Genomic DNA, 14,491 nt, shown 5'->3' on the forward strand with positions numbered 1-14,491 from the left:
GGGGGAATGAACAGCAGGCAGATGGAGGGGACAGGGACATAGGGAATGGCTATGATGAAGGGGAACAAATGAAGACAAAGTCTAACAACATGCAAGGAAATGTATGAATGCTGTAATGAAATTCATTACTTTTATTCTACATCCCCAAATCTTTTTAAAAGTCATTAGTGAAGATCTTTTCCCATTCTGTGGGCTGCCTTTTTGTGTTGTTGACTGTGTCCTTTGTCTTACAGAAGCTTCTCAGTTTCAGGAGGTCCCATTTATTAATTGTCAATCTCAGTGTCTGTGCTACTGGAGTTATGTTCAGGAAGCACTCACTCATACCAATTCATTCAAGGGTACCTTTCACTTTCTCTTCTAAGAGGTTAAGTTTGGCTGGATTTATGTTGAGGTCTTTGATCCATTTGGACTTAAGTTTTGTGCATAGTGACATATATGGATATATCTGCAGTCTTCTACATGCCAGCATCCAGTTAAGCCAGCACCATTTGTTGAAGATGCTTTCTTTTTTTCAATTGTATAATTTTAGCTTCTTTGTCAAAGATCAGGTGTTCATACGTGTATGGATTAATATCAGGGTGTTCAATTCGATTCCATTGGTCTTCCTGTCTATTTTTGTGCCAATACCAAGCTGTTTTCAGGACTATAGCTCTATAATAGAGCCTGAAGTCAGGGATAGTGATGCCTCTGGATGTTGCTTTGTTGAGCAGGGTTGTCTTGGCTATCCTGGGTCTTTTGTTTTTCCATATAAAGTTGAGAATTGTTTTTTCAAGGTCTGTGAAGAATTGTGCTGGGATTTTGATGGGGATTGCATTGAATCTGTAGATTGCTTTTGGCAATATTTGTGAGAAGAGGAGGGGAGAGGACGACATGGGGGAGCAGGAAGGTTGAGTTGGGGGAAGAACAGAAGAGAGCAGGATGAGAGATACCACAATAGAGGGAGTCATTATAGGTTTGAGGAGAGATCTGGCACTAGTGAGATTTCCAGAGATCTACAAGGATGACACCGACTGGAAAACTAAGCAATAGTGGAGAGGCTACCTTAAAAGCCCTTCCCCGATAATGAGATTGATGACTACCTTATATGCCATCCTAGACTGATGGAAGCAGAGGCAGACACCCACAATTAAACACTGAACTGAACTCCTGGAACCCAGAGACAGAGAGGGAGGAGTAATGAGCAAAGGGGTCAAGACTGGGCTGGTGAAACCCACAGAAACAGTTGACCTGAACAAGGGGGAGCTCTTAGCCCCCAGACTGATGCTTGCGTGGACAGGATGGGAATGATCCAGACCCCCTGAATGTGGGTGTCAGTGAGGAGGCCTAGGCAATCTATGGGGCCTTGGGTAGTAGATCAGTATTTATCCCTAGCATACAAATGGACTTTGGGTGCCCATCCCACAATGAGAGATATACTCTCACTCTTAGGGGAGGGCCTAGGCCTTGCCCTACATGAAATGACAGACTATGGATATCCCCATGGAGGGCCTTACCCTCCCTGGGGAATGGAGTGGGATTGGGTAGGGGGACTGGGGGGACTGGTTGGAGGGCGGGGGAGGAGGGGATGGAGAGGGAGCTGGGATTGACATGTGAAGCAAGCTTTTTCTAATTTAAATTTTTAAAAATTTAAAAGTCATTAAAAAGTAATGAAATGGCATGTAAAAGAATACGAACAACTAATTAAGCAAAAAAATCAGTCATTTGACAAGATAAACAACAAGACAAACCCTTAGCCAAACTAATCAAAAGAGAGCAAAAACAAAATTAGTAAAATTTGAGCTATTACAACCGGCACCAATGAAATTCAAACAGCAGAGAGAGCTGTTGCTACACTTTTGTAAGGGAGATTTGCGTTCATTTCAAAACCCTATAAAATTTCTTGGCACATTGTTTCCATGGAGACAAAGTCAAGTTAACAAGCTACCTGAAAACTGCATTTATTCCCCTACTGATTTCTTTTTATGTCTGTGTTTTCTAGGAAGGTATTGTTAACACTACACAGTCACTTCAAAATGTGACATATTGTACAACTTTCTATAACATTCAAGTTTTCATTAGGTGCTACCTCTCTTCCAGGCTGAAAACAACAGAATAGCTAAACATTCTTAAATGGCATAGTGTTTTACTGTCCTTCAACTATTATGAGCATCCATGTTCATGTTTTTGTGTTAAAGCAACAAAATGATAGTGAGTAACATTATGCTGAGGCATTATTCTGAGCATCATTTTGCACATATTAAATGACTAGAATTGAAGTCTAATGTTTTCAAAAACTGCCAGGGGCAGAGGGAGGCACTGGAGAGATGACTCAATGGTTAAGAGCACTGGCTGCTCTTTCAGAGGACCTGGGTTCAATTCCCAGCAACCCATATAGGCAACTCACAACTCGCCCATGAGTTGCCCTGTCTGTAATTCCAGTTCCAGGGGACTTGACACCCATGGTTAAAGCTCCAATGAATATAAAATAAAAATTAATAAATTTAAAAGAAAAAAGAAATTCCTTTAAAATAAGCTACTGGGGGCGTAGTGAGTACAGAAGTTGATCACATGTTTTGGTATGTCAAAAGACTAAAGCAGAGCATTATCTGGTTTGATTACATACTTTAGGTCATTTTTTAATTTAAAATTTGCACTGTTTAACCTCCAGACTTAGAATTTAGACCTTTGAAGAGTTAACACTATAGAAAAAATATGTCATTGCTTCAAATATAACTCTTTATTTTGACTAAAGGTAAGGACTGTCCTGATTAGTTTTATGTCAACTTAACACAAGCTAAAGTCATTTGGAAAGAGGGGCTTCTCAATTGAAAAGCAAAACTTCTTCCACAGATTGGGCTGTAAGCCTGTAGGACATTTTCTTAATTTTTTTTTTTTTTTGGTTTTTTCGAGACAGGGTTTCACTGTGGCTTTGGAGGCTGTCCTGGAACTCGCTCTGTAGACCAGGCTGGCCTCGAACTCACAGAGATCCGCCTGCCTCTGCCTCCCGAGTGCTGCATTTTATTAATTTGTGATCAGTGAGCTAAGCCCATTGTGTGGTACCAATCATGGGCTGGTGGTCTTGGGTGCTATAAAAAAAAGCAGGCTGAGCAAGCAGTGAGGAGCAAGTCTGTAAGCAGCTCCCCTCCATGGCCTGTGCCTCAGCTCCAGTCTCCAGGTTCCTGCCCTGACTGTCTTTGATGATGAACTGTGATGTGTAAGCCAAATAAACCCTTCCCTTCCCAAGCTGCATTTGGTTATGGTGTTTCATCACAGCAACAGAACTCTGAGACAGGGCAGAGTCAGAAAAGCTGCTTGGAATAGTCTTTGAGGGTTAGGGGTGTATCTCAGTGGTACAGCACTTGCCTAGGACATTATAAGACCTTGGACTTGATCCCAGGCAAGACAACAATCCCCAAGTGGTACTTGAGCTTTGTTGGGAGAAAAGTAAGATGTGCATCTTTTCTAGAGGCAGGGATGTGCCTGCCTGCCTGTCTGCCTGCCCTGCCTGCTGCCTGCCTGCCTGCCCTGCCCTGCCTGCTGCCTGCCTGCCTGCCTGCCCTGCCCGCTGCCAAGCTCCCCACCAGGATGCTAATGGACACACCTCTGAAACTGTAAGCAAGGCCTCACATGCTTTGTTTTGTGAGTTGCTTGGTCATGGTGTCTCTTCACAGCAGTGGAACAGTGACTAAGACAGTGCCCAAGCACTGCAAAATGTTTACAAATTAAATCCCACTTTTCTTGCTTTCTTTCTTTTTTTTTTTTTTGAGACAGGGTTTCTCTGTGTGGCCTTGGCTATCCTGGAACTTACTCTGTAGACCAGGCTGGCCTCAAACTCACAGAGATCCACCTGCCTCTACCTCCTGAGTGCTTTTTTTCTTCCTTTTTCTTTCTTATAGTCTTGTAACCCAGGCTGGCCTTGAACTTGGGATCTTCTTGCCGTCATTCCCTAATGGGAAGATTGAAGCATACACACTGCTATACTCAGTTTTGTTTTTGTTTTTTTTTGGTTTTTTGGTTTGGTTTTTTGAGACAGGGTTTCTCTGTGTAGCCCTGGCTGTCCTGGAACTCACTCTGTAGACCAGGTCAAACTCAGAGCTCTACCTGCTTCTGTCTTCCAAGTGCTGGGATTAAAAGTGTGAACCATCACTGCCTGGCATTCAATTCTTATTTTAAGAAAATCTTTATGGCCGGAGCGTTGGTGGCGCATGCCTTTAATCCCAGCACTCGGGAGGCAGAGGCAGTCGGATCTCTGTGAGTTCGAGGCCAGCCTGGTCTTCAGAGCGAGTTCCAGGACAGCCTCCAAAACAATACAGAGAAACCTTGTCTCAAAAAAAAACAAAAAAAAAAAACAAAAAAAATCTTTATGACTATCCATTTTCCTTTTTTTTAAAAAATTACATTTATTTATTTAGGGTATATGAGTGGGGGGATGCTTGTGTTATGGAGCATCTGTAGATGTCAGAAGACAATTTATGGTGGCTGCCTCTCTCCCTCCACCATGCAGGTACTGGGGAATGAACTCAGGTGGTCAGGTTGGTGGCGAGCACCTTTACCCACATGCATACTGTAACTTTGACACATAGTGTCGTCTCACAATATTCTCCAGTTTCCCTGGTGATTTCTTCTTGACCATTTGGTTGTTTACGTGTATACTATCTAATTCCCACGTTTGTAGATTTTTTAGTTTTCCTTATGCCATTAATTTCTAGTGTCATTTCATCCTAATTGGAAAAGATACTTCCTATTACTTTAAAACACAGTTCTACCATTTCTTAAGCTTGTTGATGAACAGCTGTATATCTCAATTTCTCACCTGTAATTCAGGTTAAATAACAGTACTCTTCTCACAGCTGTGAAACTTAAATGAATGAAAGAACGAGAGGCGCTTACCACTGCTGATGTGCTGTTTTGAAAACATCAAGTTGAAGTATTTAGTATTGACAATAAATTATTGCTGAAAATTATGTTATGTGTGAGTGCTTGCTTGCTTGTATGTCTATAAACCTGTGGAGGCCAGATGAGTGTCTGATCCCCTCGGACTGGAGTTACGGGTAGTTGTGAGCCATCATGTGGGTGCAGGGAATCAAACATGGGTCCCTGCAAGAACAAGTGCTCTTTTGGGCCAAGATGTCTCTCCAGCCCCAATAATAAGTTCTTGCATCTCTCAATAATCTGTATATTGATCTGGTTCTCCAACATCAACTGGTACCCTACAATCTGGTTAAATGCTAACTATTCAGGTTATACAAACTACAGAAGGAGAGGGCTCAGTTCCAGGTTTCTTTTCTTGTCTTTTTGTTGTTGTTGTTGTTGTTGTTTTGTTTTGTTTTACGAGACAGGGTTTCTCTGTATTGTTTTGGAGGCTGTCCTGGAACTCGCTCTGTAGACCAGGCTGGCCTTGAACTCACAGAGATCCGCCTGCCTCTGCCTCCCGAGTGCTGGGATTAAAGGTTTGCGCCACTACGGCCCGGCCAGTTCCAGGTTTCTTTACGTTAGATGCCAGTCACAAGTCCATAGATATGACCCACTGGCTATACATTGATAGTTAAAAGTCCCCTGCTCAGGGGTGGTAATTGACTATAATAAACTACAAAAACTCAAGAAGAAAACCTTTTTATTTGGTCTCATTTCCTGTTGTTGCGATAAAACTCCTTGACAAAAGCAACTCCAGGGAGGAAGGGCTTACTTCAGCACACAGAGAAGTCAAGTAAGGAGGTTAGGTAGCTGGCCACATCCCATCCACCACCAGGAAGTACCCCTTCTCTTCCTCAGAGGCCAGCTAATGAGAAAGAGTTCTGACCCTCTATCTGACAACCAGATGTTCTCAAGCTACCCAGGTCCCCCATCCTGTCATTTCATCAGCTCAAACTTGATCCCCAGGAATTCCCAGGCTTTTGGGTGTTCCACACTAAGAATGAGAAGATCAAATGTGATTTTAAATAGCATAGCTGGAATGAAACAAACAAGATGATAGAAAACTAATTATTTAAAAATGTTAGTTGTGGCAGGGTGGTGATACACGCCTTTAATCCTAGCACTCTGGAGGCAGAGGTAGGTGGATCTCTGTGAGTTCAAGGCCAGCCTGGTCTACAGAATGAGTTCCAGGATGGCTAGGGCTGTTGCACAAAGAAACCCTGTCTTGAAAAAAACAAAACAAAACAAAACAAAACAAAACAAAACCAAGCAACCCAACAAAACAACTAAAACTTTAGCTGGTTGTAGTGGCCCATGCCTTTAATTCCAGCACTTGTGAAGCAGAGGCAGGTGGATCTCTGTGACTTGGAGGCCAGCCTGGTTTAAAAAGAGAGTTCCAGAACTGTTACACAGAGTAACCCTGTCTTGAAAAAACAAAACAACTTGTTTTATGTCTTTGTTGTTGTTGTTGTTTTGGTTTATTCAAGACTGGAGTTGTGCCTGCATGTATGTCTGTGAAGGTATCAAATTCCCTGAAACTGGAGTTACAGTTGTGAGCTGCCATGTGGGTGCTGGGAATTGAACCTGGGTCCTCTGGAGGAGTAGCCAGTGTGTTTAACGGCTGAGCCATCTCTCCATCGCCTATAACCAGGTTCTTAAGTGACTGCCATACTGCTACAGTATTATGAAGTTGTCTCCATGTACTATATTCTTTGAATCTCATACATGTGCAATGGTCTTCCTCTCACAGAAGATCAAACTGTGTTAGTACTTGGACAACTGTTGACAATAGCAGACCCAGGAATGGTGGCACACACCTTCAGTCCTAGCACTTGAGAGGCAGAGGCAGAGGCAAGTGGGTCTCTCTGTGATTTGGAGACTTGTTGGAAATACATAGAGAGTTAGTTCCAAGCTGGCCAGGGCCAGTGAGACCCCCTCTAAAATTCAGAGAAGGAAAAAGAAAAATAAAAACGTAATTAAGCCAGACAGAAAAACAGTGGAGAGACAATGCAAACCTAACACTCTGATTTGAACCCTAGGCTCTGTGTAACTTCCACAAAGGATTCCCTGACTCCACCGCAGGCACTGTCTTGGTCCTAAGTCAATTATTAATATGTTGAGGGGTACTATTTTCCAAATCTGGAAATCCTTAAAAAACTTTCAGTTCCAAATTCTTAAGATTATTCATTTCTATACTTTAAAGTACTATTACCTGTTATACACAATAGTTGGTCTTCCCTTTGTACCAGATGTTACAGACATGGGTGCTGTGCTGTTTAGCAAGTGTTTTCAGAAAGTCATTGATTTGGGTCACAAAATAAATTTAACTATAAAACAAAACAAACCTTACTGGTTTCCACTTTAAAAACACAAACAACCCTGCATTTCTTTGGAAAAGTACATGATATATGTAATTGGTCACTCCTGGAGAAGAACAGCAGGAGTGATTCTGAACCCTATGGTCTGACAGGCACAAGGAAACTCTTGAAAGTACAGGCATGTATTAGTGAAAACTTAAAATTTTTACTAAAACATTTTGAGATTTTATTATTTTAGGTGTATGGATGCGTTGCCTACACGTTTGTCTGTATACCGTGTATGCCTGGTGCCCTCAGAGGCCAGAAGAGGGTGTCTGGTCCCCTGGGACTGGCGTAACAGAAGGTTGTGAGCCATCCTGCGGGTGCTGGAAATTGAACCTGGGTTCTCTGGGAAGAGTAGCCAGTGCTCTTTAACTGTAAGCCTTCTCTCTCTCTCTCTCTCTCTCTCTCTCTCTCTCTCTCTCTCTTTGGTTTTGGTTTCTCTGTATTGTTTTGGAGGCTGTCGGTCCAGCCCGGCCTCAAACTCACAGAGATCCACCTGCCTCTGCCTCCCGAGTGCTGGGATTAAAGGTGTGAGCCTTCTCTTAAGCCCTAATGTTTAATATTTTTAAAAAATTACATTGTATGTGTTAGTGGGCACATGTGCCATAGCCATGTATGAGAGTTAAAAGACAACTTAAGTATCTGGTTTTCTTTCCACTGTGGAGGATTCCAGGGATCACATTCTCCAGGGTGTGGGGCAATGCCCGTCTCTGCTCATCTCCTGGCTATAGGGAAATGCCCTTGATTTGACCTTTTCTAGAATATAAACATATTGCTCATGTCTAGTAACATCCACCTCTTTAAATTTAGACTATGAAAGCATGTTAGGTTAGAATACTATTCCTACCCTCCCCAATATAATCATCTCCTTTTTAGTTTTTCTTTTTTTAAGATTTACTTACTTTGTATATAGCATTCTGCCTGCACGTATGCCCGAAGGGCACCAGATCTCATTACAGATGGTTGTGAGCCACCATGTGGTTGCTGGGAATTGAACTCAGGTCCTCTGGAAGAGCAGCCAGTGCTCTTAACCTCTGAGCCATCTCTCTAACTCCTGTTTTAGTTTTTCAGCTACCTTTATTTTATTTCACTTGTGTGTGTGTGTGTGTGTGTGTGTATAGGGACCTGCATGCTGTGTGCATGTGTGTGTAGGGATTTGCATGCTGTGTGTGTGTAGGGATTTGCATGCTGTGTATGTGTAGGGATTTGCATGCTGTGTGTGTGTGTGTAGGGATCTGCCTGCTGTGTGTGTGTGTGTGTAGGGATCTGCATGCTGTGTGTGTGTGTGTGTGTAAGGATCTGCATGCTGTGTGTGTGTGTGTAGGGATTTGCATGCTGTGTGTGTGTGTGTGTGTAGGGATCTGCCTGCTGTGTGTGTGTGTGTGTGTGTGTAAGGATCTGCATGCTGTGTGTGTGTGTGTGTGTGTGTAGGGATTTGCATGGTGTGTGTGTGTAGGGATTTGCATGGTGTGTGTGTATAGGGATTTGCATGCTGTGTGTGTGTGTGTGTGTGTGTAGGGATGTGCATGCTGTGTGTGTGTGTGTGTAGGGATTTGCATGCTGTGTGTGTGCGTGTGCGTGCAGGGATCTGCATGCACCACGGTGGGCATACGGAGGCCATGTGCTGCTGAAGTGAGCATTTATCACGTTGTGTGTACGGGGCTGGAGCTCAAGCCTTGTGCCTCTTAGTTCTCATTCAGCTGCACAAAACAAGTGCTTTGTAATCCAAGGCCCAGCCTAAAGCACTAGTACTTCAAACTTTTCATAAAAACCGATATTCATTTGTCATATTTCTGCAGATATATACTGGTTTCAGCTAGAATAATTTATAATCTTTTTTGCAGCTTGTTATAATTGGCAAATATTTATTGAGTATCCATTATGTGAAGTACTAAGATAGCTGATTAGGTTCATAATATTCTTTTAAAAAATATTTATAGTTGGTCAAATCCCAGTCACAGGTCCTAGAGAAGAACCTACAGCTATTGTTCTGCTAAACACATACTTATATCCATATATTAGTGTTGGCCTCAACCTTGACCAGAGAAGCTTCTCTCTGTACGAGTCAGCAATGGTGCAGACTCCTAACTGGTTAAAGTGTCTACGGAGTGCTCAGTTCTAAATGGGACACCTCTATCAAGCCCTGTCCTCAAGGTTTAGGAAGCATCCAGGAACGTAAGAGTCAGACGATCAGAGTGCTGTGAGATGCCATCTAATGGACATGGCATGGCGTTGCAGCCATGAACTCTGCAGCGATCATTTCCTGTCAAGATCAAGTCGGCAAGACCAGTCAACTTTCCAAGGAGCCGCGCTAAGTGCACTCAGTGGGCAGGGCTGGAGAGAGGAACCGGTGGGTTAGATTCCAGCACCCACCTTGTGGCTCAGAACTATCTATAACTTCAGTTCCAGGGGATCCGACGCCATCTTCTGGCCTCCATAGACCACCAATGCACCAAGTGCACAGACACAAATACAGGCAAAATTCCTATACACATAAAACAAATTATACATATATATGTATATATATATATATATAATACAAAAATACTGGTATTTAAGGGGATGATAACGCACGATCAACCACAATGGGTTGGGTCCTCTCACATCAATCATTAATCAGGAAAATGCCCCACAGACTTGCCCACAGGAAAACTCTGGGGTGGCAATACTTCAGTTGGGATCCCCTCTTCCCAGCTAAGTCTAGATTCGGGTCAAGCTGACAGTTTAAGCAGCACAGTGTCTGTTACGGTTTTGTGAATGCAGACAGGGTGCAGAGGCCGGAACTGGACAGAGTACGTTCTCGCCATCTGCTGTGGATGTCCGTCCTCAGCTTGCACTTCAAGCTGTGGGATGGCCCAGGTTCACACAATTCTTACCAGGAAAGACAGTCATCAACAGCATTTTGGCTAACTTTGCCATCTGCTAATGAAGGGAAAGGCACTTCCTTTATTTCTCAAGCAATAAAACATCTCATTAATTTACTTTCTTAAAAACAGTAGAGATGTCAATTTCAAGAAAAAAAAATCGGCTGGGCATGGTGGCATACGACTTTATTCCCAGCACTGGGGAGGCAGAGGCAGGTGGATCTTTGTGAGTTTGAGGCCAGCCTGGTCTACATAGGAAGTTTCTGGACAGTCAGCCAGGGCTACATAGAGAAATCCTGTCTCTAAAAAGGGGTGGGGTGGGAGATGGCTCAGTGGTGCTGCTCTTCCAGAGGACCTGGGTTCAGTTCCCAGCACCCACACGGCAGCTCCCAACTGCCTGTAACTCCGGTTCCAGGGGATCTGACACCTTCACACAGACATACATGCAAGCGAAACACCAAGCCACATAAAAATAACTAAATCATTAAAAAAATACAATTCTGTTGCCAAGACAACCCCCCCAAAAAAAAGATAAGAAAGAGAAAAGGCACATGATAAAATCAGAAGGCTTCAACAGAAGGAACTCATAAACATGGATGTGGCCCCACTCGGTAGCAGATTTAGGAAAAGGAAAAGGAGATGGGAGATGTCAGCTCAGTTCAAAACAATGCGAAGTACTTCAGCCAGGCAACCTTATGAACACTGAACTAATATCAGGATAACATGCCTGGACACAGACTTAGAAAACAAAAGTTAAAAAACAACAACAACGAAACCCCTAAAGAACCGGATTGAAGATCGCGGTGCAGTTTCGCGGCTCCGGGGAAAGGGGCGGGAGGCAGAGGCAGGAGAGTCTCTGTGAGTTCGAGGCCAGCCTGGTCTACAGAGCGGGTTCCGGGACTACACAGAGGAACCCTGTCTCGAGGAATAAATAAACAGATAAATAAATGAAAGAAAGAAAGAAAAAATTCAAGTATTTTATCGTCGGATGCTCCCTCCTCACAGCAGGAGCAGGAGACGCATGAATTCTGGGCGTAGGTGCACTTTTAGGAGAGCATCGGTAGAGCTCCTGCTCCACGCTGGAGAGCCTACGCGAGGGAGAAGCAGGGGCCGCACGGGCTGGACACCGGTACCCGGCCCCGCACCCACGCGCGACCGGCGCGCAGCGGACCACGCATGCGCAGAGCCAGAGCCGCGCGGGATGCCCGGCCGCGGCTGACAGAGCCAACCGCCCGGCCTCGTCCGGTGCCGGCTGCCGCCGCCCTCACCCCAGCGCCGCGACCGGGCTCACGCTTGTCTGCTCCCGGCTGCTCAGGACTCGGCGGTCCCGTCAGGCCGCTGAGGGCGCGACGCCGACGGCGGCTGCGACGGCCCCGGAGGCGCGAGAGGCGCCGGGGTCGCGGCGGCGATTGGCCGGCCGCGGCGCCTGCTCCCATAATGCAGCGCATGGCGCGTCATTGAAGAGAGACCATGATGGCGGCGGCGCTGGGGCCCCCAGAAGTGATCGCTCAGCTGGAGAACGCGGCCAAAGTTCTGATGGTGAGAACGCCGGGCCCCGGGAACCGCAGGATCCGTGGGACTCCGGCTGGCGCTACCGCGTCAGGCCTGCTGTCCTCGGGGTTGGCGGCCGGGGAGGGCCTTGGGATGAACCCTGAAGTGGTGGTGGCGTGGCGCAGGATTCTCCATCCTACTTTCCTCCTGCCTTGGTCCCCTACTTTCCAGAGCTGTCCCCTTACCCGGCCGCCCTACTCCTCAGCCTGGCTTTGGGGTGTAGGATGGAGAGTTTGTTTCCTGTGCCTCCTGTTTCACGCTGTTTCGCCCTGGGCAGACTGGGTAGCAGAGCAAGGCACGGGGAGGGAGCTTGGGGTGAAGCCCGCAGGACTTGGGAATGGGTACGGTCTTGGGACTGCGTGCTTGACGCTGAGGAGTTGATACTATTAGGGGAGAGATGGCGTGGTCTGGGTGCTGTTAGCGACTCCCTCGTGCGTCGGGACCCCTAGCTCTTTGCCTGACATGCGGGCAGCCCCGGGTAACCGCAGCCGGCACGTGGACGGAGCGGCAGGAAGGAGGGAGGCCAGTTTAGGACCAAGGTCGTTGAGGCAAAATTTGGTCCAGGACCGAGCTCCGTGTGCGTTTCGAGTTTTGGAAAGCTGGCTCTGTGGTACTCGTTAACTTATGTTTTACAACAACTACTAAATAGTTTGATGTGGTGTTTGAGCAGGAAGCGTCGGGATTATAAACAGTATTCTTCACCCGGAGCAAAAGTAAGGATAAACTGCTTTCAGGTTACTCAGTAAACTGTGTGTTTTATGTTTGCTGCCTCAGCTTGGTTTCTTACTTGCATTTTTTTCTTTAAATTATGACGACTGAGTTTGTAGATCATTCTTTTCATTGAAATTTACAGGTCTATTTTATTACTTGAAATGATTTAGGCTTTCTAAGAATTGAATGCAGCCAGATTTTTTTTTCTTACTCTGGACTTTTTTACTTTTAGGTTAGTGAGAAGTGTGTTGGAGAATCATTATCATATTTAAGAATAGTTTCGCTAGGGCCTGGAGAGCTGGCCGAGTGGAGCACATGATGCTCTTCTAGAGGACCTGAGTGGGTTCCAAACCGGCTCCTGTATCAGCTGGTTCCAGCCACTTGTAACTCCACTTCCAGGGGCACTTGCACTAACATGCATATACCCACACATGGACATAAACACATAATTAAATAAAACAATGTTATAACATTCAAAAATAATATTTGGACCAATTCTGGTGTCCTTATTGGTACCATCCATCAAGTTATGTCTTCACACACAATACCAGATGCTTTAGCTTTTAGACGGTGAGAAGAGGGGCTGGAGAGGTGGCTCAGGTGCTAAGAGCACTTGTTGCTAAAGCAGAGGACCCTGGTGAGAACACACGTGGTGATTCACAACGATCCTTGACTCCACTTCCAGGAGATCGATGACCTCTTCTGACCTACACAGGCCTTGCAGATAGAAACACATACAATAAATACATCTTTAAAAGATAATGGATTAAAAACTTAATAAAAGCTTACCAAAATCCCCAAATACAGCATGCCTGAAATACCCGGAATTTTCCAAGGAGATAAGGGTATTGCTTTTTTTACTGAATTTTTGACTAAACAACACAACAGGGTTCTAGTATTTAAATTCATAGGTTACTTGATGATGTTCATCATTGGCCTGATGGAATGTAGTATTTGTGCTTGGCAAGGCATCCTTTGTCTTTCCTGGCAAGGCTGTTTTTATCAACTGTTTGTAGGTAAGCTAGAAAACAGTACTAATATTCTCTTGTTTGCTGGAGTTTGGGTTCTGTGTTATGAATCCCTGTGGCATCTTTGTACTGTTGAGCAACTGAGATTCAGAGCAGTAGATCACAGGAAATTAGTGGTGAGATTGACCGTAACTCAGTTCACCAGACACCCATTTCAGAATTCTGACCTCTTTACTCTGCAGCATAGGCTAGGTTAGAACTCATTGTGTATGTAGCCCATGCTGGCCTTGACCTTCTGATGGTCCTGCATCACCCTTCAGAATGCTGGATCACAGGCATGAGCTACATTCCTCACATTTTTCCAAACTTTTTTTTATTATTCAAAGTGTTTTTCAAAATCAGCATATCAATTATTTCTGTAGTGGTACATATAATCAGCCCTTTTAAGGTGAACAAAGTGCCAAAGTTTTGGACCTACAGGGTAACAGGTAAAGAGGGCTGATGAGATGGACCACTGGGTAAAGGCTCTTGCCACCAAGCCGCAGACCTGAGTTTGATCCCCAGAAGCCACATGGTAGGAGAAAACTGACTCTACCCTGAGTTCCAGCAGGGTATCAATGGTACATTTGTGAGTACACACAAGATAGGTATTTGTAAATTTTATAAATCTTGGCATAAGGAATGATATCTGTATATAAGGTATTAATAGGAGATGTTTTCTGTTAATACTGCTTAATTCAAGACCATGAAGTTGTTTGCTGGAAAATGAATTTGAAGGTAGATGAGCTAGAAGGGCAATTGTAAATTAGTCATGATGTATACAAGTAAAGTTGTCTATTCTGAAAACATTGTAGAAATGGGAATAAGTTTTGTTTTGAAACAGGGTCTCACTTTGTAGCCTTGGCTAGCTTGGAACTCTGTGTAGATCAGGCTGTCCTGCTTCTGCCACCAAGTACTGAGATTAAAGGTGTGCACCACCACAGCAAACAGAAAAAATGGATTTATTTTGACACAGAGCCTGTTCTGGAACTTGCTGTATAGTTAACACTGACCTTGGATTTTCTGTCTTCCTGCCTCTGCCTCCTGAATGCTGGGATTATATGTATGTACCACCTTGCCTGCCTGGAGAAGTATTTAAGTGAGC

At 44.6% G+C, this 14,491-nt stretch overlaps 1 protein-coding gene across 1 annotated transcript in view; it reads left to right on the plus strand.

The window, feature by feature from the left end:
• Positions 1-11,486: 11,486 nt before the first annotated feature.
• Positions 11,487-14,491, plus strand: part of Xpo4 (exportin 4) — an 83,128-nt gene continuing 80,123 nt past the window's right edge. The window contains exon 1 of the mRNA XM_040740594.1: positions 11,487-11,656. Within this exon, the coding sequence (XP_040596528.1) occupies positions 11,588-11,656 (69 nt within the window). The 5' untranslated portion in view covers positions 11,487-11,587. The remainder of the gene's footprint in view (positions 11,657-14,491) is intronic.

Source organism: Mesocricetus auratus, unplaced genomic scaffold (genome assembly GCF_017639785.1).
Source record: "Mesocricetus auratus isolate SY011 unplaced genomic scaffold, BCM_Maur_2.0 Super-Scaffold_100707, whole genome shotgun sequence".
Classification (NCBI taxonomy): domain Eukaryota; kingdom Metazoa; phylum Chordata; class Mammalia; order Rodentia; family Cricetidae; genus Mesocricetus; species Mesocricetus auratus.